This window comes from Scyliorhinus torazame, chromosome 8, assembly GCF_047496885.1.
Source record: "Scyliorhinus torazame isolate Kashiwa2021f chromosome 8, sScyTor2.1, whole genome shotgun sequence".
NCBI lineage: Eukaryota > Metazoa > Chordata > Chondrichthyes > Carcharhiniformes > Scyliorhinidae > Scyliorhinus > Scyliorhinus torazame.
This window is the reverse complement of record NC_092714.1, coordinates 158,783,249-158,806,374: the sequence shown is the minus strand read 5'-3', so window position 1 is coordinate 158,806,374 and position 23,126 is coordinate 158,783,249. Positions and strand designations below refer to the sequence as shown.

The 23,126-nt window shown below is 50.4% G+C and overlaps 1 protein-coding gene across 4 annotated transcripts in view; it reads right to left on the bottom strand.

Moving 5' to 3' along the window:
• The window catches only part of phex (phosphate regulating endopeptidase homolog, X-linked), a 691,216-nt gene that overhangs the window by 106,781 nt on the left and 561,309 nt on the right, over window positions 1-23,126 (bottom strand). For 3 of the 4 annotated variants that reach the window (XM_072514452.1, XM_072514455.1, XM_072514454.1), the window contains one exon: window positions 13,770-13,874. The exons of the other annotated variant lie outside the window; for it this stretch is intronic. In XM_072514452.1, coding sequence (XP_072370553.1) covers window positions 13,770-13,874 — 105 coding nt within the window. The remainder of the gene's footprint in view (window positions 1-13,769; window positions 13,875-23,126) is intronic. 4 annotated transcript variants of the gene reach the window in all.

The following is a 23,126-nucleotide window of genomic DNA, read 5'->3' as shown; positions in this document are numbered from 1 at the left end:
TGATCCCCCTGTGTGGAGAGTGATCCCCCTGTGTGGAGAGTGATCTCCCTGTGTAGAGAGCTATCTCCCTGTGTAGTGCGTGATCTCCCTGTGTAGAGAGTGATCTCCCTGTGTAGAGAGTGATCTCCCTGTGCAGAGAGTGATCTCCCTGTGCAGAGAGTGATCTCCCTGTGTAGAGTGTGATCTCCCTGTGTAGAGTGTGATCTTCCTGTGTAGAGTGTGATCTCCCTGTGTAGAGAGCGATCTCCCTGTGTAGAGAGCGATCTATTTGTGCAGTGAGCGATCTCCCTGTGTAGAGTGTGATCTCCCTGTGTAGAGTGTGATCTCCCTGTGTAGAGTGTGATCTCCCTTTGTAGAGTGTGATCTCCCTGTGTAGAGTGTGATCTCCCTGTGTAGAGTGTGATCTCCCTGTGTAGAGTGTGATCTCCCTGTGTAGAGTGTGATCTCCCTGTGTAGAGTGTGATCTCCCTGTGTAGAGTGTGATCTCCCTGTGTAGAGTGTGATCTCCCTGTGTAGAGTGTGATCTCCCTGTGCAGAGAGTGATCTCCTTGTGTGGAGAGTGATCTCCCTGTGTAGTGAGTGATCACCATGTGTAGAGAGTGATCTCCCTGTGCAGAGATTGATCTCCATGTGTAAAGATTGATCTCCATGTGTAAAGATTGATCTCCATGTGTAAAGATGGATCTATCTGTGTCGAGAGTGATCTCCCTGTGTCGAGAGTGATCTCCCTGTGTCGAGAGTGATCTCCCTGTGTCGAGAGTGATCTCCCTGTGTCGAGAGTGATCACCCTGTGTCGAGAGTGATCTCCCTGTGTCGAGAGTGATCTCCCTGTGTCGAGAGTGATCTCCCTGTGTCGAGAGTGATCTCCCTGTGTCGAGAGTGATCTCCCTGTGTCGAGAGTGATCTCCCTGTGTCGAGAGTGATCTCCCTGTGTCGAGAGTGATCTCCCTGTGTCGAGAGTGATCTCCCTGTGTCGAGAGTGATCTCCCTGTGTCGAGAGTGATCTCCCTGTGTCGAGAGTGATCTCCCTGTGTCGAGAGTGATCTCCCTGTGTCGAGAGTGATCTCCCTGTGTCGAGAGTGATCTCCCTGTGTCGAGAGTGATCTCCCTGTGTCGAGAGTGATCTCCCTGTGTCGAGAGTGATCTCCCTGTGTCGAGAGTGATCTCCCTGTGTCGAGAGTGATCTCTCTGTGGAGAGAGTTATCTCTCTGTGTAGAGAGTGATCTCCCTGTGTAGAGAGTGATCTCCCTGTGGGAGAATTATTTCCCTGTGTGGAGATTGATCCCCCTGTGTGGAGAGTGATCCCCCTGTGTGGAGAGTGATCTCCCTGTGTAGAGAGTGATCTCCCTGTGCAGAGAGTGATCTCCCTGTGCAGAGAGTGATCTCCCTGTGCAGAGAGTGATCTCCCTGTGTAGAGTGTGATCTCCCTGTGTAGAGTGTGATCTCCCTGTGTAGAGTGTGATCTCCCTGTGTAGAGTGTGATCTCCCTGTGTCGAGAGTGATCTCCCTGTGTCGAGAGTGATCTCCCTGTGTCGAGAGTGATCTCCCTGTGTCGAGAGTGATCTCCCTGTGGGGAGAGTGATCTCCCTGTGGGGAGAGTTATCTCCCTGTGTCGAGAGTGATCTCCCTGTGTAGAGAGTGATCTCCCTGTGGGGAGATTGATCTCCCTGTGCGGAGAGTGATCTCCCTGTGCAGAGAGTGATCTCCCTGTGCAGAGAGTGATCTCCCTGTGCAGAGAGTGATCTCCCTGTGCAGAGAGTGATCTCCCTGTGTAGAGTGTGATCTCCCTGTGTAGAGTGTGATCACAATGTGTAGAGAGTGATCTCCCTGTGTAGAGTGTGATCTCCCTGTGTAGAGTGTGATCTCCCTGTGTAGAGTGTGATCTCCCTGTGTAGAGTGTGATCTCCCTGTGCAGAGGTTGATCTCCCTGTGCAGAGGTTGATCTCCCTGTGCAGAGGTTGATCTCCCTGTGCAGAGGTTGATCTCCCTGTGCAGAGGTTGATCTCCCTGTGCAGAGAGTGATCTCCCTGTGCAGAGAGTGATCTCCCTGTGCAGAGAGTGATCTCCCTGTGCAGAGAGTGATCTCCCTGTGTAGAGAGTGATCCCCCTGTGTAGAGAGTGATCCCCCTGTGTAGAGAGTGATCTCCCTGTGTAGTGAGTGATCTCCCTGTGTAGCGAGTGATGTCTCTGTGTATCGAGTGATCTCCCTGTGTATCGAGTGATCTCCCTGTGTAGTGAGTGATCTCCCTGTGTAGAGAGTGATCTCCATGTGTAGAGACTGATCTCCCTGTGTAGAGAGTGATCCCCCTGTGTAGAGAGTGATCTCCCTGTGTAGTGAGTGATCTCCCTGTGTAGTGAGTGATCTCCCTGTGTAGTGAGTGATCTCCCTGTGTAGTGAGTGATCTCCCTGTGTAGCGAGTGATCTCCCTGTGTAGCGAGTGATGTCCCTGTGTATCGAGTGATCTCCCTGTGTAGAGAGTGATCTCCCTGTGTAGAGAGTGATCTCCCTGTGTAGAGAGTGATCTCCCTGTGTAGAGAGAGATCTCCCTGTGTAGAGAGTGATCTCCCTGTGTAGAGAGTGATCTCCCTGTGTCGAGAGTGATCTCCCTGTGTCGAGAGTGATCTCCCTGTGTCGAGAGTGATCTCCCTGTGTCGAGAGTGATCTCCCTGTGTCGAGAGTGATCTCCCTGTGTCGAGAGTGATCTCCCTGTGTCGAGAGTGATCTCCCTGTGTCGAGAGTGATCTCCCTGTGTCGAGAGTGATCTCCCTGTGTCGAGAGTGATCTCCCTGTGTAGCGAGTGATCTCCCTGTGTAGCGAGTGATCTCCCTGTGTAGCGAGTGATGTCCCTGTGTATCGAGTGATCTCCCTGTGTAGCGAGTGATCTCCCTGTGTAGAGAGTGATCTCCCTGTGTAGAGAGTGATCTCCCTGTGTAGAGAGTGATCTCCCTGTGTAGAGAGTGATCTCCCTGTGTAGAGAGTGATCTCCCTGTGTAGAGAGTGATCTCCCTGTGTAGAGAGTGATCTCCCTGTGTAGAGTGTGATCTCCCTGTGTAGAGTGTGATCTCCCTGTGCAGAGAGCGATCTCCTTGTGCAGAGAGCGATCTCCCTGTGTAGTGAGTGATCACCATGTGTAGAGAGTGATCCCCCTGTGCAGAGATTGATCTCCATGTGTAAAGATTGATCTCCATGTGTAAAGATTGATCTCCTTGTGTAAAGATTGATCTATCTGTGTCGAGAGTGATCTCCCTGTGTCGAGAGTGACCTCCCTGTGTCGAGAGTGATCTCCCTGTGTCGAGAGTGATCTCCCTGTGTCGAGAGTGATCTCCCTGTGTCGAGAGTGATCTCCCTGTGTCGAGAGTGATCTCCCTGTGTCGAGAGTGATCTCCCTGTGTCGAGAGTGATCTCCCTGTGTCGAGAGTGATCTCTCTGTGGAGAGAGTTATCTCTCTGTGTAGAGAGTGATCTCCCTGTGTAGAGAGCGATCTCCCTGTGGAGAGAGTTATTTCCCTGTGTGGAGATTGATCCCCCTGTGTGGAGAGTGAACCCCCTGTGTGGAGAGTGATCTCCCTGTGCAGAGAGTGATCTCCCTGTGCAGAGAGTGATCTCCCCGTGTAGCGTGTGATCTCCCTGTGTAGAGTGTGATCTCCCTGTGTAGAGTGTGATCTCCCTGTGTAGAGTGTGATCTCCCTGTGTAGAGATTGATCTCCCTGTGCAGAGATTGATCTCCCTGTGCAGAGAGTGATCTCCCTGTGGGGAGAGTTATCTCCCTGTGTGGAGATTGATCCCCCTGTGTGGAGACTGATCTCCCTGTGTGGAGAGTGATCTCCTTGTGCAGAGTGTGATCTCCCTGTGTAGAGTGTGATCGCCCTGTGTAGAGTGTGATCACAATGTGTAGAGAGTGATCTCCCTGTGCAGAGGTTGATCTCCATGTGTACAGATTGATCTCCCTGTGCAGAGAGTGATCTCCCTGTGCAGAGAGTGATCTCCCTGTGCAGAGAGTGATCTCCCTGTGCAGAGAGTGATCTCCCTGTGCAGAGAGTGATCTCCCTGTGCAGAGAGTGATCTCCCTGTGCAGAGAGTGATCTCCCTGTGCAGAGAGTGATCTCCCTGTGCAGAGAGTGATCTCCCTGTGCAGAGAGTGATCTCCCTGTGCAGAGAGTGATCTCCCTGTGCAGAGAGTGATCTCCCTGTGCAGAGAGTGATCTCCCTGTGCAGAGAGTGATCTCCCTGTGCAGAGAGTGCTCTCTCTGTGCAGAGAGTGCTCTCTCTGTGCAGAGTGTGATCTCCCTGTGCAGAGATTGATCTTCCTGTGCAGAGATTGATCTCCCTGTGCAGAGAACGATCTCCCTGTGTAGAGAGCGATCTCCCTGTGTAGAGTGCGATCTCCCTGTGTAGAGTGTGATCTCCCTGTGTCGAGAGTGATCTCCCTGTGTCGAGAGTGATCTCCCTGTGTCGAGAGTGATCTCCCTGTGCAGAGGTTGATCTCCCTGTGCAGAGGTTGATCTCCCTGTGCAGAGGTTGATCTCCCTGTGCAGAGGTTGATCTCCCTGTGCAGAGAGTGATCTCCCTGTGCAGAGAGTGATCTCCCTGTGCAGAGAGTGATCTCCCTGTGCAGAGAGTGATCTCCCTGTGCAGAGAGTGATCTCCCTGTGTAGAGAGTGATCCCCCTGTGTAGAGAGTGATCCCCCTGTGTAGAGAGTGATCTCCCTGTGTAGTGAGTGATCTCCCTGTGTAGCGAGTGATGTCTCTGTGTATCGAGTGATCTCCCTGTGTATCGAGTGATCTCCCTGTGTAGTGAGTGATCTCCCTGTGTAGAGAGTGATCTCCATGTGTAGAGACTGATCTCCCTGTGTAGAGAGTGATCCCCCTGTGTAGAGAGTGATCTCCCTGTGTAGTGAGTGATCTCCCTGTGTAGTGAGTGATCTCTCTGTGTAGTGAGTGATCTCCCTGTGTAGCGAGTGATCTCCCTGTGTAGCGAGTGATCTCCCTGTGTAGCGAGTGATGTCCCTGTGTATCGAGTGATCTCCCTGTGTAGCGAGTGATCTCCCTGTGTAGAGAGTGATCTCCCTGTGTAGAGAGTGATCTCCCTGTGTAGAGAGTGATCTCCCTGTGTAGAGAGTGATCTCCCTGTGTAGAGAGTGATCTCCCTGTGTAGAGAGTGATCTCCCTGTGTAGAGTGTGATCTCCCTGTGTAGAGTGTGATCTCCCTGTGCAGAGAGCGATCTCCTTGTGTAGAGAGCGATCTCCCTGTGTAGTGAGTGATCACCATGTGTAGAGAGTGATCCCCCTGTGCAGAGATTGATCTCCATGTGTAAATATTGATCTCCATGTGTAAAGATTGATCTCCTTGTGTAAAGATTGATCTATCTGTGTCGAGAGTGATCTCCCTGTGTCGAGAGTGATCTCCCTGTGTCGAGAGTGATCTCCCTGTGTCGAGAGTGATCTCCCTGTGTCGAGAGTGATCTCCCTGTGTCGAGAGTGATCTCCCTGTGTCGAGAGTGATCTCCCTGTGTCGAGAGTGATCTCCCTGTGTCGAGAGTGATCTCCCTGTGTAGTGAGTGATCTCCCTGTGTAGCGAGTGATCTCCCTGTGTAGCGAGTGATGTCCCTGTGTATCGAGTGATCTCCCTGTGTAGCGAGTGATCTCCCTGTGTAGCGAGTGATCTCCCTGTGTAGAGAGTGATCTCCCTGTGTAGAGAGTGATCTCCCTGTGTAGAGAGTGATCTCCCTGTGTAGAGAGTGATCTCCCTGTGTAGAGAGTGATCTCCCTGTGTAGAGAGTGATCTCCCTGTGTAGAGAGTGATCTCCCTGTGTAGAGAGTGATCTCCCTGTGTAGAGTGTGATCTCCCTGTGTAGAGTGTGATCTCCCTGTGTAGAGTGTGATCTCCCTGTGCAGAGAGCGATCTCCTTGTGTAGAGAGTGATCTCCCTGTGTAGTGAGTGATCACCATGTGTAGAGAGTGATCCCCCTGTGCAGAGATTGATCTCCATGTGTAAAGATTGATCTCCATGTGTAAAGATTGATCTCCTTGTGTAAAGATTGATCTATCTGTGTCGAGAGTGATCTTCCTGTGTCGAGAGTGACCTCCCTGTGTCGAGAGTGACCTCCCTGTGTCGAGAGTGATCTCCCTGTGTCGAGAGTGATCTCCCTGTGTAGAGAGTGATCTTTCTGTGTCGAGAGTGATCTCCCCGCATAGAAAGAGAATTCCCTGTGTAGAGTGACCTCTCTGTGTAGAGAGTGATCTCTGTGTAGAGAGTGATCTCCCTGTGTAGTGACTGATCTCCCTGTGTAGAGAGTGATCTCCCTGTGTAGAGGGTGATCTACCTGTGTACAGAGTGATCCCCCTGTGTACAGAGTGATCCCCCTGTGTAGAGAGTGATATCCCTGTGTTGAGAGTGATATCCCTGTGTTGAGAGTGATCTCCCTGTGTAGGGTGATCTCCCTCTGTAGAGAGTGATCTCTTTGTGTAGAGTTTTCTCCCTGTGTAGTGAGTGATCTCCCAGTGTAGAGAGTGATCTTCCTGTGTAGCGAGTGATCTCCCTGTGTAGAGAGTGATCTCCCTGTGTAGAGAGTGATCTCCCTGTGTAGAGAGTGATCTCCCTGTGTAGAGAGTGATCTCCCTGTGTAGAGAGTGATCTCCCTGTGTAGAGAGTGATCTCCCTGTGTAGAGAGTGATCTCCCTGTGTAGAGAGTGATCTCCATGTGTAGAGAGTGATCTCTCTGTGTAGAGAGTGATCTCTCTGTGTAGAGAGTGATCTCTCTGTGGAGAGAGTGATCTCCCTGTGTAGAGAGTGATCTTTCTGTGTCGAGAGTGATCTCCCCGCATAGAAAGAGAATTCCCTGTGTAGAGTGACCTCTCTGTGTAGAGAGTGATCTCTGTGTAGAGAGTGATCTCCCTGTGTAGTGACTGATCTCCCTGTGTAGAGAGTGATCTCCCTGTGTAGAGGGTGATCTACCTGTGTACAGAGTGATCCCCCTGTGTAGAGAGTGATATCCCTGTGTTGAGAGTGATATCCCTGTGTTGAGAGTGATCTCCCTGTGTAGGGTGATCTCCCTCTGTAGAGAGTGATCTCTTTGTGTAGAGTTTTCTCCCTGTGTAGTGAGTGATCTCCCAGTGTAGAGAGTGATCTTCCTGTGTAGCGAGTGATCTCCCTGTGTAGAGAGTGATCTCCCTGTGTAGAGAGTGATCTCCCTGCGTAGAGAGTGATCTCCCTGTGTAGAGAGTGATCTCCATGTGTAGAGAGTGATCTCCATGTGTAGAGAGTGATCTCCCTGTGTAGAGAGTGATCTCCCTGTGTCGAGAGTCATCTCCCTTGTCGAGAGTAATCTCCCTGTGTCGAGAGTGCTCTCCCTGTGTAGAGAGTGATCCCCCTTTGTAGAGAGTTATCTCTCTGTGGAGAGAGTGATCTCCCTGGGTCGAGGGTGATCCCCCAGTGTAGAGAGTGATGTCTCTGTGTAGAGAGTGTTTTCCCTGCGTAGAGAGTGTTTTCCCTGCGTAGAGAGTGTTTTCCCTGCGTAGAGAGTGTTTTCCCTGCGTATAGAGTGTTTTCCCTGCGTAGAGAGTGATCTCCCTGTGTAGAGAGTCCTCTCTCTGTGTAGAGTGATCTCCCTGTTTAGAGAGTGATCTCCCTGTTTAGAGAGTGATCTCCCAGTGTAGAGAGTGATCTCCCTGTGTAGAGAGTGATCTCCCTGTGTAGAGAGTGATCTCCCTGTGTAGAGAGTGATCTCCCTGTGTAGAGAGTGATCTCCCAGTGTAGAGAGTGATCTCCCAGTGTAGAGAGTGATCTCCCAGTGTAGAGAGTGATCTCCCAGTGTAGAGAGTGATCTCCCAGTGTAGAGAGTGATCTCCCAGTGTAGAGAGTGATCTCCCAGTGTAGAGAGTGATCTCCCAGTGTAGAGAGTGATCTCCCTGGGTAGAGAGTGATCTCCCTGGGTAGAGAGTGATCTCCCTGGGTAGAGAGTGATCTCCCTGTGTAGAGAGTGATCTCCCAGTGTAGAGAGTGATCTCCCAGTGTAGAGAGTGATCTCCCAGTGTAGAGAGTGATCTCCCAGTGTAGAGAGTGTTCTCCCAGTGTAGAGAGTGATCTCCCAGTGTAGAGAGTGATCTCCCAGTGTAGAGAGTGATCTCCCAGTGTAGAGAGTGATCTCCCTGGGTAGAGAGTGATCTCCCTGTGTAGAGAGTTATCTGCCTGTGTGGAGAGTGATCTCCCTGTGTGGAGAGTGATCTCCCTGTGCAGAGATTGATCTCCCTGTGTAGAGAGTGATCTCCCATTGTAGAGAGTTATCTCTCTGTGGAGAGAGTGATTACCCTGGGTCGAGGGTGATCCCCCAGTGTAGAGAGTGATCTCCCAGTGTAGAGAGTGATCTCCCAGTGTAGAGAGTGATCTCCCAGTGTAGAGAGTGATCTCCCAGTGTAGAGAGTGATCTCCCAGTGTAGAGAGTGATCTCCCAGTGTAGAGAGTGTTTTCCCTGCGTAGAGAGTGTTTTCCCTGCGTAGAGAGTGTTTTCCCTGTGTAAAGAGTGATCTCCCTGTGTAGAGAGTGCTCTCTCTGTGTAGAGTGATCTCCCTGTGTAGAGAGTGATCCCACTGTGTAGAGAGTTATTTCCCAGTGTAGAGCGTGATCTCCCTGTATAGAGAGTGATCTCCCTGTGTAGAGAGTGATCTCCCTGTGTAGAGAGTGATCTCCCTGTGTTGAGAGTGATATCCCTGTGTTGAGAGAGATATCCCTGTGTTGAGAGTGATATCCCTGTGTTGAGAGTGATATCCCTGTGTTGAAAGTGATATCCCTGTGTTGAGAGTGATATCCCTGTGTAGAGAGTGCTCTCTCTCTGTAGAGTGATCTCCCTGTTTACAGAGTGATCTCCCTGTGTAGAGAGTGATCTCCCTGTGTAGAGAGTGATCTCCCTGTGTAGAGAGTGATCTCCCTGTGTAGAGAGTGATCTCCCTGTGTTGAGAGTGATCTCCCTGTGTTGAGAGAGATATCCCTGTGTTGAGAGTGATATCCCTGTTTTGAGAGTGATATCCCTGTTTTGAGAGTGATATCCCTGTGTTGAGAGTGATATCCCTGTGTTGAGAGTGATGTCCCTGTGTGTAGAGTGGTATCCCTGTGTAGAGAGTGATCTCCCTGTGTAGGGTGATCTCCCTCTGTAGAGAGTGATCTCCCTGTGTAGAGTTTTCTCCCTGTGTAGTGACTGATCACCCTGTGTAGAGAGTGATCTCCCTGTCTAGTGACTGATCTCCCTGTGTAGAGAGTGATCTCCCTGTGTAGAGAGTGATCTCTCTGTGTAGAGAGTGATATCCCTGTGTAGAGAGTGATATCCCTGTGTAGAGAGTGATCTCCATGTGTCGAGAGTGATCTCCCTGTGTAGAGAGTGATCTCCCTGTGTAGAGAGTGATCTCCCTGTGTAGAGAGTGATCTCCCTGTGTCGAGAGTGATCTCCCTGTGTTGAGAGTGATATCCCTGTGTAGAGAGTGGTATCCCTGTGTAGAGAGTGATCTCCCAGTGTAGGGTGATCTCCCTATGTAGAGAGTGATCTCCCTATGTAGAGTGTTCTCCTTGTGTAGAGAGTGATCTCCCTGTGTGGAGAGTGATCTCCCTGTGTGGAGAGTGATCTCCTGTGCAGAGATTGATCTCCCTGTGTATAGAGTGATCTCCCAGTCTAGAGAGTGATCTCCCAGTGTAGAGAGTGATCTCCCAGTGTAGAGAGTGATCTCCCAGTGTAGAGAGTGATCTCCCAGTGTAGAGAGTGATCTCCCAGTGTAGAGAGTGATCTCCCAGTGTAGAGAGTGATCTCCCTGGGTAGAGAGTGATCTCCCTGGGTAGAGAGTGATCTCCCTGGGTAGAGAGTTATCTGCCTGTGTAGAGAGTGATCTCCCTGTGTAGAGAGTGATCTCCCTATGTAGAGTGTTCTCCTTGTGTAGAGAGTGATCTCCCTGTGTGGAGAGTGATCTCCCTGTGCAGAGATTGATCTCCCTGTGTAGAGAGTGATCTCCCAGTGTAGAGAGTGATCTCCCAGTGTAGAGAGTGATCTCCCAGTGTAGAGAGTGATCTCCCAGTGTAGAGAGTGATCTCCCAGTGTAGAGAGTGGTCTCCCAGTGTAGAGAGTGATCTCCCAGTGTAGAGAGTGATCTCCCAGTGTAGAGAGTGATCTCCCAGTGTAGAGAGTGATCTCCCAGTGTAGAGAGTGATCTCCCAGTGTAGAGAGTGATCTCTCTGTGTAGAGAGTGATCTCCCAGTGTAGAGAGTGATCTCTCTGTGTAGAGAGTGATCACCCTGTGTAGACAGTGATCTTCCTTTGTCGAGAGTGATCTCCCTGTGTAGAGAGTGCTCTCCCTGTGTAGAGAGTGCTCTCCCTGTGTAGAGAGTGCTCTCCCTGTGTAGAGAGTGCTCTCCCTGTGTAGAGAGCGCTCTCCCTGTGTAGAGAATGATCTCCCCGTGTAGCGAGTGATCTTCCCGTGTAAAGTGTGATCTCCCTCTGTAGAGAGTGATCTCCCTGTGTCGAGAGTGATCTCCCTGTGTCGAGAGTGATCTCCCTGTGTCGAGAGTGATCTCCCTGTGTCGAGAGTGATCTCCCTGTGTCGAGAGTGATCTCCCTGTGTCGAGAGTGATCTCCCTGTGTCGAGAGTCGAGAGTGTTCTCCCTGTGTAGAGTGATGACCCTGTGTAGAGATTGATCACCCTGTGTAGAGAGTGATCTCCCTGTGCAGAGAGTGATCTCCCTGTGTAGAGAGAGATCTCCCTGTGGAGAGAGCGATCTCCCTGTGTAGAGAGTTATCTCCCTGTGTAGAGAGTGATCTCCCTGTGCAGAGAATGATCTCCCCGTGTAGCAAGTGATCTCCCCGTGTAAAGTGTGATCTCCCTCTGTTGAGAGTGATCTCCCTGTGTTGAGAGTGATATCCCGGTGTAGAGAGAGATCTCCCTGTGTGGAGGGTGATCTCCCTGTGTAGAGAGTGATCTCCCTGTGTAGAGAGTGATCTCTCTGTGTAGAGTGATCTCCCTGTGTAGAGAGTGATCTCTCTGGATAGAGAATGATTACCCTGTGTAGAGAGTGATCTCCCTCTGTCGAGAGTGGTCTCACTGTGTAGCGAGTGATCTCCCTGTGTAGTGAGTGATCTCCCTGTGTAGAGAGTGATCTCCCTGTGTAGAGAGTGATCTCCCTGTGTAGAGAGTGATCTCCCTGTGTAGAGAGTGATCTCCCTGTTTAGAGAGTGATCTCCCCGTGTTGAGAGTGATCTCGCTGTGTCTAGAGTGATCTCCCTGTGTAGAGAGTGATCTCCCTGTGTAGAAAGTGATCTCCCTGTGTAGAGAGTGATCTGCCTGTGTAGAGAGTGATCTCCCTGTGTAGAGAGTGATCTCCCTGTGTAGAGAGTGATCTCCCTGTGTAGAGAGTGATCTCCCTGTGTAGAGAGTGATCTCCCCGTGTAGCGAGTGATCTCCCCGTGTAAAGTGTGATCTCCCTCTGTTGAGAGTGATCTCCCTGTGTTGAGAGTGATCTCCCTGTGTTGAGAGTGATATCCCGGTGTAGAGAGAGATCTCCCTGTGTAGAGGGTGATCTCCCTGTGTAGAGAGTGATCTCCCTGTGTAGAGAGTGATCTCTCTGTGTAGAGTGATCTCCCTGTGTAGAGAGTGATCTCTCTGGATAGAGAATGATTACCCTGTGTAGAGAGTGATCTCCCTCTGTCGAGAGTGGTCTCACTGTGTAGCGAGTGATCTCCCTGTGTAGTGAGTGATCTCCCTGTGTAGAGAGTGATCTCCCTGTGTAGAGAGTGATCTCCCTGTGTAGAGAGTGATCTCCCTGTGTAGAGAGTGATCTCCCCGTGTTGAGAGTGATCTCGCTGTGTCTAGAGTGATCTCCCTGTGTAGAGAGTGATCTCCCTGTGTAGAAAGTGATCTCCCTGTGTAGAGAGTGATCTCCCTGTGTAGAGAGTGATCTCCCTGCATAGAGAGTGATCTCCCTGTGTAGAGAGTGATCTCCCTGTGTAGAGAGTGATCTCCCTGTGTAGAGAGTGATCTCCCTGTGTAGAGAGTGATCTCCCTGTGTAGAGAGTGATCTCCCCATGTAGAGAGTGATCTCCCTTTGTAAAGAGTATGATTAGGAGGGGAACATGCAGGTGATGCAGTGCCCAGGTATCTGCTGCTCTTGTCCTTCTAGATGGTAGTGCTCGTGGGTTTGGAAGGTGCTGTCTACGGAACCTTGGTGTGTCCCTTGTCGATGGTACACACGGCTGCCACCTTTCTTTGGTGGTGGAAGGAGTGAATGTTTGTGGAAGGGGTAGTAATCTAGTGGACTGGTTTGTCCTGGATGATATCAAATGTCTTGAGTGTTTTTGAAGCTGCACTCATCCAGGCAAGTGGTAAATATTCCATTACACTCCTGACTTGTGCCTTGTAGATGGTGGACAGGATTTGGAGGATCAGGAGATGAGTTACTCTCCGTACGATTCCGAGCCGTTGACCTGCTCTGGTAGCCCCACAGTATTAATATGGCTAGTTCAGTTCAGTTTCTGATCAATGGTAACTCCCAGGTTGTTGATAATGGGGGATGGCAATGCCATTGAATGTCAAGGGGCGATGGTTAGATCCTCTCTTGTTGGAGATGGTCTTTGTCTGGCACTTGTGAGGTGTGAATATAACTAGCCACTTATCAGCCCAGGCCTGGATGTTGTCCAGGTCTTGTTGCATTTGGACATGGTCTGTTTCATTATCTGAGGAGTTGCGAATGGTGCTAAACATTGTGCAGTCATCTGCAAACATCACACAGCTGACCTTATGATGGATTGAAGGTCATTGATGAAGCAGCTGAAGATGGTTCAGCCTAGGACACAACCCTGAGGAACTCCTACAGTGATGTCCTGGAACTGAGATGATTGACCTCCAACTACCATAATGAAATGAAATGAAAATTGCTTATTGTCACGAGTAGGCTTCAAATGAAGTTACTGTGAAAAGCCCCTAGTCGCCACATTCCGGCGCCTGTTCGGGGAGGCTGTTACAGGAATTGAACCGTGCTGCTAGCCTGCCTTGGTCGGCTTTCAAAGCCAGCGATTTAGCCCTGTGCTAAACAGCCCCAGTCATAATCATTCTGCTTTGTGCCAGGTATGATTCCAACCAGCGGAGAGTTTCCCCCTGATTCCCATCGACTCCAGTTTAGCTAGGGCTCCTTAATGCCATACGCGGTCAAATGATGCCTTGATGTAAAGGGCAGTCACTCACCTCACCTCTGGCATTCAGCTCTTTTGTCCATGGTTGAACCAAGGCTGTAATGAGATCAGGAGCTGAGTGACCCTGGCGGAACCCAAACTGAGCAGGTTATTGCTGAGCAAGTGCTGCTTGATAGCACTGTTAATGGCTCCTTCCATCAGTTTGCTGATAATGTACAGTAGACTGATAGGGCGGTAATTGGCTGGGTTGGGTTTGTCCTGTTTCTTGTGTACAGGACACACCTGAACAATTTTCCACATTGCCGGGTAGATGCCAGTGTTGTAGCTGTACTGGAACAGCTTGGCTTGGGGTGCGGCAAGTTCTGGAGCACAGGCTTTCAGTGCTATTTCCTGTGGCAGCTCCAAAATGTCAAAAATCATTAGTCTATCTAAATGTGCTTCATGCTGTCACATTAATCTACAACAGGCCCAATATTTGCATTGCAAATATCTGCTTCCTTCAAGAGTCATTTCCTCCACCCAGGGCATGGTTGATCCATGATTATTCGGGTTATCTGAGCGCACTCTCATTGTTTATTTTGGGAATAACTGGCGTGAGAGATAACTCACGTGTGCGTAACTTAAAAAGAAGAGCTGATTGTTGCTGAGTCCCAGGCCCGGTAGAAGTGCCTCTTCCCTGTTTTCTCTCTTCTCATTTATCAATTTCCTGTAGGCCTTGAGGGAAAGATATGAATCATGAGTAGGGAGCACAATGATGTGACACACACAATGATTGAGTAGATAAAATTCTCCCATGTGCTATTTCACAGAAGGAAAGGCCAGTTCAAAATGTCCAAATCCCAGCAAAAAAAACGATATTATCGACGTGGTTAATTGGACTTCAAGATACACAAGGCTAGTTCAGACTAGTTCAGGGGAGAGGGAGCGCCTGGTGCAAAGAGGGGGAGGGGGGCAGAAGGGGAGGAAGAGCACAGGGAGGGGACAGAGAGACGGGGGGGTGGGAAGAGGGGGAGGGGGGAGCGCAGAACAAAAGAGAAGCAACGAGAAGGTTGAGGTTGAGAAACAGAACGGCACAGGCCTCGGCAGGCATGGAGCAGAGCGAGGAACTAAGATGGTGCTGCAAACAGCCACTCGAGAGAGCACCAGGGTGAAGGGAGACCCCGGAATGCAGGGGCGCATCTGTAGTGTTGGGTGTTCTGATGTACAGATGAACCAACACGGTTGTATTTGGTACAACGCTGTTTTATTTCAACTTGTTATTTACAGTTCTGTCTTGATACTCTGCACGTGGTGACTCCCTGTGTGTGATGTTAATCAGGTCCTGTCCTTGTCCTGGTCTCCAGATCTACTGGCCACCAGGTGTCGTGTTTCCTCTCTTATACTGTCTCTGTCCTTGTCTATGATTGGTTGTCGTGTTGCGTGTGCTGATTTGTCTGTTGGTGTGTCTATCATGATGTGTGTGTTTGAATATCATGACATCCCCCATTTTTTACAAAATTATGTGCCTACGTGGTTATAAATACGAATGTGTCGTGAGTGCATCTAAAAGTGTGTGTGCGTGATATTTACAGCAGGTGCATGTGGCGTAACTATATACATGGGGCGATGTCGGGTGTGTCATGCTAACGAGGTTGTACCATAACAAAACAGGAAGACGAAAAACTTTGAAGTGTGGTCCGGTCAAACGATATCTGGAATGATAAAACAGTAACATGTTACAATACAATAGTGTTTCAACTTTAACGTGTGAACAGTCTCAGAAGTCCAATCTAGTAGGTGTGCGACGAATTCGGGTTGACCGTCTCAAGGGTGGGTCGAGATACAAGGGCGTCACGGCTGGCGAAACAGGGCCCATTGTCCGACATGACAGTCATCGGAATGCCGTGGCGAGCAAAGGTGTCCTTGCAGGCCCTGATGACTGCAGACGACGTCAGATCGTGTCGGGGTATGACTTCTGGGTAATTGGAGAAATAGTCTATGATGATAATATAGTCCATGCCAAGCGCGTGAAATAGGTCGACACCCACCTTCGCCCAGGGGGACGTCACCAGCTCATGGGGCAGAAGCGTCTCAGGAGGTTGCGCCAGCTGAAACCTCTGGCAGGTTGTGCAATTGAGTACCATGTTGGCAATATCGTCATTAATGCCCGGCCAATATACCGCCTCTCGGGCCCTCCATCTGCACTTCTCAACTCCCAAGTGGCCTTCGTGTATTTGATTGAGAATCATCTGCCGCATACTGTGCGGAATAACGATCCTGTCTAGCTTCAGAAGGATCCCATCAATGGTGGTTAGGTCATCTCGCACATTATTGAACTGTGGGCACTGCCCTTTGAGCCAACCTTCCGTCATGTGGCATGTGGCGCATCACTCACTGTAGAAGGTGGTCGGCCGCTGTCTCTGCGCGTATGTGGGCCAGACTGGGGTCGTCAGCCGGCAGATTTGCGGCTGTCAAAGCCACGTGTGCCTCAACTTGACATACGAACCCCTCCGCATCTGGTGGTGTACTCATTGCTCGGGATAGGGTATCCGCCACGATGAGGTCCTTCCCTGGAGTGTAGACCAGTTGGAAATCATACCTCCTGAGTTTAAGTAAGATGCGCTGGAGGCAAGGGGTCATGTCGTTCAGGTCCATGTTTATTATGCTGACCAGGGGGCGGTGGTCAGTTTCGACCATGAATCGTGGAAGACCATACACATAATCGTGGAACTTGTCCAAACCAGTTAGCAAGCCCAGGCATTCTTTTTCAATTTGCGCGTAGCGCTGTTCCGTAGGGGTCATGGCCCGTGATGCAACCGGGGCCCATGACGACGTGTTATCCCTCTGCAGGAGCACTGCTCCAATACCAGATTTGCTGGCATCAGTTGAGATTTTGGTGGGACGAGACGTGTCGAAGAACGCCAACACTGACGCCATGGCAAGTTTGTGTTTGAGCTTCTCTCATTCCAGCTGGTGTGTGTGTTGCTACTGGAACTCTGTAGATTTCTTTACGAGATGGTGCAGAGCCGTTGTGTGGGAAGCAAGGTTGGGAATGAATTTCCCGAGGAAGTTGACCATGCCCAGGAATCGTAGTACAGCTTTTTTGTCGGCCGGCCGCGGCATGGCTGTGATGGCGCTTACCTTGTCCGCATCGGGACGGACCCCTGATTGGGAGATGTGGTCCCCTCGGAACTTCAATTCGGTCTGGCCAAAGGCACACTTGGCGCGGTTGAGGCGCAGGCCATTGTTTCGTATGCGGGCGAAAACGCGTTGGAGACGATGTATGTGCTCCTGCGGTGTGGTGGACCAGATGATGATATCGTCCACATATACGCGTACCCCTTCGATGCCTTCCATCATCTGCTCCATGATTCTGTGGAAGACCTCGGATGCCGAGATGATGCCAAATGGCATCCGGTTGTAGCAGAATCTGCCGAAAGGGGTGTTAAAAATACATAGCTTTCGGCTGGACGGGTCCAGTTGGATCTGCCAAAATCATTTAGAGGCATCCAGTTTGGTGAATATTTTGGCTTGGGCCATCTCACTGGTGATTTCCTCTCGTTTAGGTATGGGATAGTGTTCCCGCATAATGTTATTATTTAGGTCTTTAGGGTCTATACAGATGCGGAGCTCGCCAGAGGGCTTCTTGACACACACCATGGAGCTGACCCATGGCGTGGGCTCCGTGACCCTGGATAGGACCCCTTGGTCCTGGAGATCCTGCAGCTGCAACTTGAGGCGGTCTTTAAGTGGCGCAGGAACCCTGCGAGGTGCGTGAACGACCGGGATGGCGTCCGGTTTGAGGCGAATTTTGTATGTGTCTGGCAGTGTCCCCATGCCTTCAAATACCTCCTGGTTGTGAGCAAGGAGGGATTGGAGATTTGCGTTGAAGTCAGCATCCAGGAAGTCGGATGTGTCGTCTGGAGAGAGAGACATAATTCGCTGTACAAGGTGAAGAGCCTTGCATGCCTGTGCGCCCAGCAAGGAATCTTTCGATGAGCCAACTATTTCAAACGAGAGTGTGGCCGTGTGCGTTTTGTGTGTCACCTGGAGCTGGCAAGATCCCATGGCCGGGATGACGTTCCCATTATAGTCAACCATCTTGCACCGGGATGGCTGGATTGGTGGTTTGACCTTCATGGCATGTCATGCTGAATATGCTATGAGGTTGGCGGATGCGCCAGTGTCCAGGCGGAAAGTGATCTGCGATCGGTTGACCGTCAGGGTGGCACTCCATTCATCGGCCGGATTGATGGTGTTGACCCTGTTCACATCAATGACTGAAACCCGGAAGGCATCTGTGTCATTTGGCTGGATGTCCTGATGTACGGGCTGGACGGTCCTGACGTGTCTGCGAGGCTGTCGGAGATGTGTAGGATCCATCGGTTGAACCGTAGGCAGCGTAGTGGCCCATCTTGCCACAGCGTGGGCATTGTCGGTTTTTAGCAGGACATTGCCCTTTTAAATGTGCAGCTCCACAGTTGCAGCACGTCGTGACGTCACGGTGTTCGTTACGCCACTGCGCATGCGCAGTTCGGTCTTGCAACGAGTGCGTCCCTCGATGTTGCCGTTGGTTTTGGCGCGCACAAGCGCGGGAGACCGCGAAAAGCGCGGGAAACGGCCGCCCTCGTCCGGGCCGCGGGCCGGGAGATAATCAATTGCCTGGAAGCGTTCGGCCTTGTGGGTGGCCTGGCTTGCCGATTCAACAGCTATGGACCCCCTCCGTGCCGACTCGGTCGCCTGAAATTGGGCAAAACGGCTGGTTGCATTTTCATGGAGGACACAAGCTTCCACCGCAGACGCTAAGGTCAGGCCTTTAATTTTAAGAAGCTGCTGGCGTAGGCCACTGGAGGCAACGCCAAAAACAATCTGGTCCCGGATCATGGACTCTGAGGTGTTGCCGTAACCGCAGGACTGCGCGAGTATGCGGAGGTGCGTCAGAAAGGGTTGAAAGAGCTCATCCTTACCTTGCAGGCGTTGCTGAAAGATATACCTTTCAAACCTTTCATTCACTTCAATGTTAAAGTGCTGGTCTAGCTTGAGGAGGACCGTGTCATACTTGGATTGGTTCTCGCCTTCCGTGAACACCAGTGAGTTGAATACATCGATGGTGTGCTGACCTGCGGTGGTGAGGAGCATTGCAATCTTTGTTTCGTCCGAGGCACTCTGTTTCTCGTTGGCTCGCATGTACAGTTCAAATCGCTGCTTGAAAACCTTCCAATTGGTGCCAAGGTTCCCAGCGACTTGCAACGGTTGCGGTTTGTTGGTGATGTCCATATCTCAGGATGGCAAGTTTGCCGGCAGGTATCGATCCACTCCTGTACCATGTAGTGTTGGGTGTTCTGATGTACAGATGAACCAACACGGTTGTATTTGGTACAACGCTGTTTTATTTCAACTTGTTATTTACAGTTCTGTCTTGATACTCTGCACGTGGTGACTCCCTGTGTGTGATGTTAATCAGATCCTGTCCTTGTCCTGGTCTCCAGATCTACTGCTCACCAGGTGTCGTGTTTCTTCTCTTATACTGTCTCTGTCCTTGTCTATGATTGGTTGTCGTGTTGTGTGTGCTGATTTGTCTGTTGGTGTGTCTATCATGATGTGTGTGTTTGAATATCATGACAGCATGCACGTGGCACACACATAGCTGGCAGCCATGTTGGGTGCCCCTTGGACAAAGGGAAATCACGGAACGCTGGGGCCCGACCTCATGGTGAGAGCGGCGACCGCGGCCATTTTGGATGGCCCCCTAACAAAGAGAAACCCCGGAGTGCAGGGGCGCGTGCACAAGGTAAGTATGGGTGATCCCGCAAGACCGGGATTGTTACCTGGAACGTAAGGGGACTCAACGGCACAGTGAAAAGATCCAGAGTCTTCGCCTACCTAAAAGCAGACATAATCTACCTACAAGAGACGCACCTGAGGTAGAAGGACCGACTGCTGGTAAGGAAAGGCTGGGTGGGACAGACGTACCATTCATGTTACGGGATGAGGGCTAGGGGGGTAGCAATACTAACTAACAAGAGGACAAGGTTTAATGAAACCAAGACGTTTACGGACCCAGGGGGACGGTACGTCATGGTCACCAGTGTCCTGGAAGGGGCACCGGTCGTACTGGTGAAGAAGACCATGGCGGAAATCCCCGACATTGACACACACCGACTGATCATGGGGGGCAACTTTAACTGCGTGCTGGACCCACTGACCGACCGATCAAACCCCAGAGCAGGAAAAAAGACTGGCATGGCGAGGGAACTAGGAGCTTTTATGGAGTAGATGAACCCATGGAGGTTCCTGCACCCGAGAGAAAAGGAATTTTCATACTTTTCACAGGGGCACAAGGTGTACACCTGTATCGAATTCTTTGCAGTGGGGAAAATCGGTCCTTGCAGAAATCAAGGGAGCGGAATACTCTACAATCGTTATCTCCGACCATGCTCCACACTACATGGATGTGATGTTTGGGACAGGCCATGCCCAGCGCCACACGTGGATGCTGGACACGGACCTCTTGTTCTCTCTGTCAGGGAGAGAACCTGAGAACATCTAAGAAACTCAGAAGGTAAGTAAGTGATTTTTACTCATTTTTACTTTTATACCTTTTTCAAATTGTGTGTGTGGGGGTGGGGGGGGGGGGGGGGTGGGGGGGGGGGGTGGAAACTGAAGTGACATCACAGAAAAGCTGCGACCTGAGTGGCTGGTTGGGAATCTACACTAAATTAAAAAATTAAGCATTGGTAACTAATTAAACATAATTACTTAATTATAATTTAGAGGGGTATCTAAGCCAGAGATCGGAGAGTACTATATTTAGCTTTCGCATTTATATTAGAAATCTAGTGCTAGGAAACAGATAGTTAACAGTAACTTTGAAAAAATTAAAAAACTTTTCATTTTAATTAATTGACGCAATGTCAGTTAGAGGGGTGCAGTGCTCTGACTGTGAGATGTGGCAGGTCCGGGAGGCTTCCAGCGTCACGGATGGCTTCATCTGCAGAAAGTGCACCCAACTGGAGCTCCTCACAGACCGCATGGTTCGGTTGGAGCAGCAATTGGATGCACGTAGGAGCATGCAGGTGGCGGAAAGCGTCATAGATCGCAGTTATATAAATGTGGTCACACCCAAGGTGCAGGCAGAGAAATGGGTGACCACCAGAAAGGGCAGGCAGTCAGTGCAGGAATCCCCTGTGGTTGTCCCCCTCTCGAACAGGTATACCCCTTTGGATACTGTCGGGGGGGATAGCCTATCAGGGGAAAACAGCAGCAGCCAGAGCAGTGGCACCACGGCTGGCTCTGATGTTCAGAAGGGAGGGTCAAAGCGCAGAAGAGCAATAGTAATAGGGGACTCTATAGTCAGGGGCACAGATAGGCGCTTCTGTGGATGTGAAAGAGGCTCCAGGATGGTATGTTGCCTTCCTGGTGCCAGGGTCCAGGATGTCTCCGAACGGGTAGAGGGCATCCTGAAGGGGGAGGGCAAACAGGCAGAGGTCGTTGTACATATTGGTACTAATGACATAGGCAGGAAGGGGCATGAGGCCCTGCAGCAGGAGTTCAGACAGCTAGGCAGAAAGTTAAAAGACAAATCTTGGGATTACTCCCTGTGCCACGTGCCAGTGAGGCTAGAAATAGGAAGATAGAGCAGCTGAACACGTGGCTAAACAGCTGGTGTCGGAGGAAGGGTTTCCGTTATCTGGACCACTGGGAGCTCTTCCGGGGCAGGTGTGACCTATATAAGAAGGACGGGTTGCATCTAAACCAGAGAGGCATAAATATCCTGGCCGCGAGGTTTGCTCGTGTCACACGGGAGGGTTTAAACTAGTATGGCAGGGGGGTGGGCACGGGAGCAATAGGTCAGAAGGTGAGAGCATTGAGGGAGAACTAGGGAATAGGGACAGTGGGGCTCTGAGGCAGAGCAGACAGGGAGAAGTTGCTGAACACAGCGGGTCTGGTGGCCTGAAGTGCATATGTTTTAATGCAAGAAGTATTACAGGTAAGGCAGATGAACTTAGAGCTTGGATTAGTACTTGGAACTATGATGTTGTTGCCATCCAGAGACCTGGTTGAGGGAAGGGCAGGATTGGCAGCTCAACGTTCCAGGATTTAGAGGGGGATGTAAAAGGGGAGGCGGAGTTGCACTACTGGTTAGGGAGAATATCACAGATGTACTGCGGGAGGACACCTCAGAGGGCAGTGAGGCTATATGGGTAGAGATCGGGAATAAGAAGGGTGCAGTCACAATGTTGGGGGTTTACTACAGGCCTCCCAACAGCCAGCGGGAGATAGAGGAGCAGATAGGTAGACAGATTTTGGAAAAGAGTAAAAACAACAGGGTTGTGGTGATGGGAGACTTCAACTTCCCCAATATTGACTGGGACTCGCTTAGTGCCAGGGGCTTAGACGGGGTGGAGTTTGTAAGGAGCATCCAGGAGGGCTTCTTAAAGCAATATGTAGACAGTCCAACTAGGGAAAGAGCGGTACTTGACCTGGTATTGGGGAATGAGCCCGGCCAGGTGGTAGATGTTTCAGTAGGGGAGCATTTCGGTAACAGTGACCACAATTCAGTAAGTTTTAAAGTACTGGTGGACAAGGATAAGAGTGGTCCTAGGATGAATGTGCTAAATTGGGGGATGGCTAATTATAACAATATTAGGCGGGAACTGAAGAACATAGATTGGGGGCGGATGTTTGAGGGCAAATCAACATCTGACATGTGGGAGGCTTTCAAGTGTCAGTTGAAAGGAATTCAGGACCGGCATGTTCCTGTGAGGAAGAAGGCTAAATACGGCAATTTTCGGGAACCTTGGATAACGAGAGATATTGTAGGCCTCGTCAAAAAGAAAAAGGAGGCATTTGTCAGGGCTAAAAGGCTGGGAACAGACGAAGCCTGCATGGAATATAAGGAAAGTAGGAAGGAACTTAAGCAAGGAGTCAGGAGGGCTAGAAGGGGTCATGAAAAGTCATTGGCAAATAGGGTTAAGGAAAAGCCCAAGGCTTTTTACACGTACATAAAAAGCAAGAGGGTAGCCAGGGAAAGGGTTGGCCCACTGAAGGATAGGCAAGGGAATCTATGTGTGGAGCCAGAGGAAATGGGCGAGGTACTAAATGAATACTTTGCATCAGTATTCACCAAAGAGAAGAAATTGGTAGATGTTGAGTCTGGAGAAGGGTGTGTAGATAGCCTGGGTCACATTGAGATCCAAAAAGTCGAGGTGTTGGGTGTCTTAAAAAATATTAAGGTAGATAAGTCCCCAGGGCCTGATGGGATCTACCCCAGAATACTGAAGGAGGCTGGAGAGGAAATTGCTGAGGCCTTGACAGAAATATTTGGATCCTCACTGTCTTCAGGGGATGCCCCGGAGGACTGGAGAATAGCCAATGTTGTTCCTCTGTTTAAGAAGGGTAGCAAGGATAATCCCGGGAACTACAGGCCAGTGGTAGGGAAATTACTGGAGAGAATTCTTCGAGACAGGATCTACTCCCATTTGGAAGCAAATGGACGTATTAGTGAGAGGCAGCATGGTTTTGTGAAGGGGAGGTCGTGTCTCACTAACTTGATAGAGTTTTTCGAGGAGGTCACTGAGTTGATTGATGCAGGTAGGGCAGTGGATGTTGTCTATATGGACTTCAGTAAGGCCTTTGACAAGGTCCCTCATGGTAGACCAGTACAAAAGGTGAAGTCACACGGGATCAGGGGTGAGCTGGCAAGGTGGATACGAACTGGCTAGGTCATAGAAGGCAGAGAGTAGCAATAGAAGGATGCTTTTCTAATTGGAGGACTGTGACCAGTGGTGTTCCACAGGGATCAGTGCTGGGACCTTTGCTGTTTGTAGTATATATAAATGATTTGGAGGAAAATGTAACTGGTCTGATTAGTAAGTTTGCAGACGACACAAAGGTTGGTGGAATTGCGGATAGCGATGAGGACTGTCAGAGGATACAGCAGGATTTAGATTGTTTGGAGACTTGGGCGGAGAGATGGCAGATGGA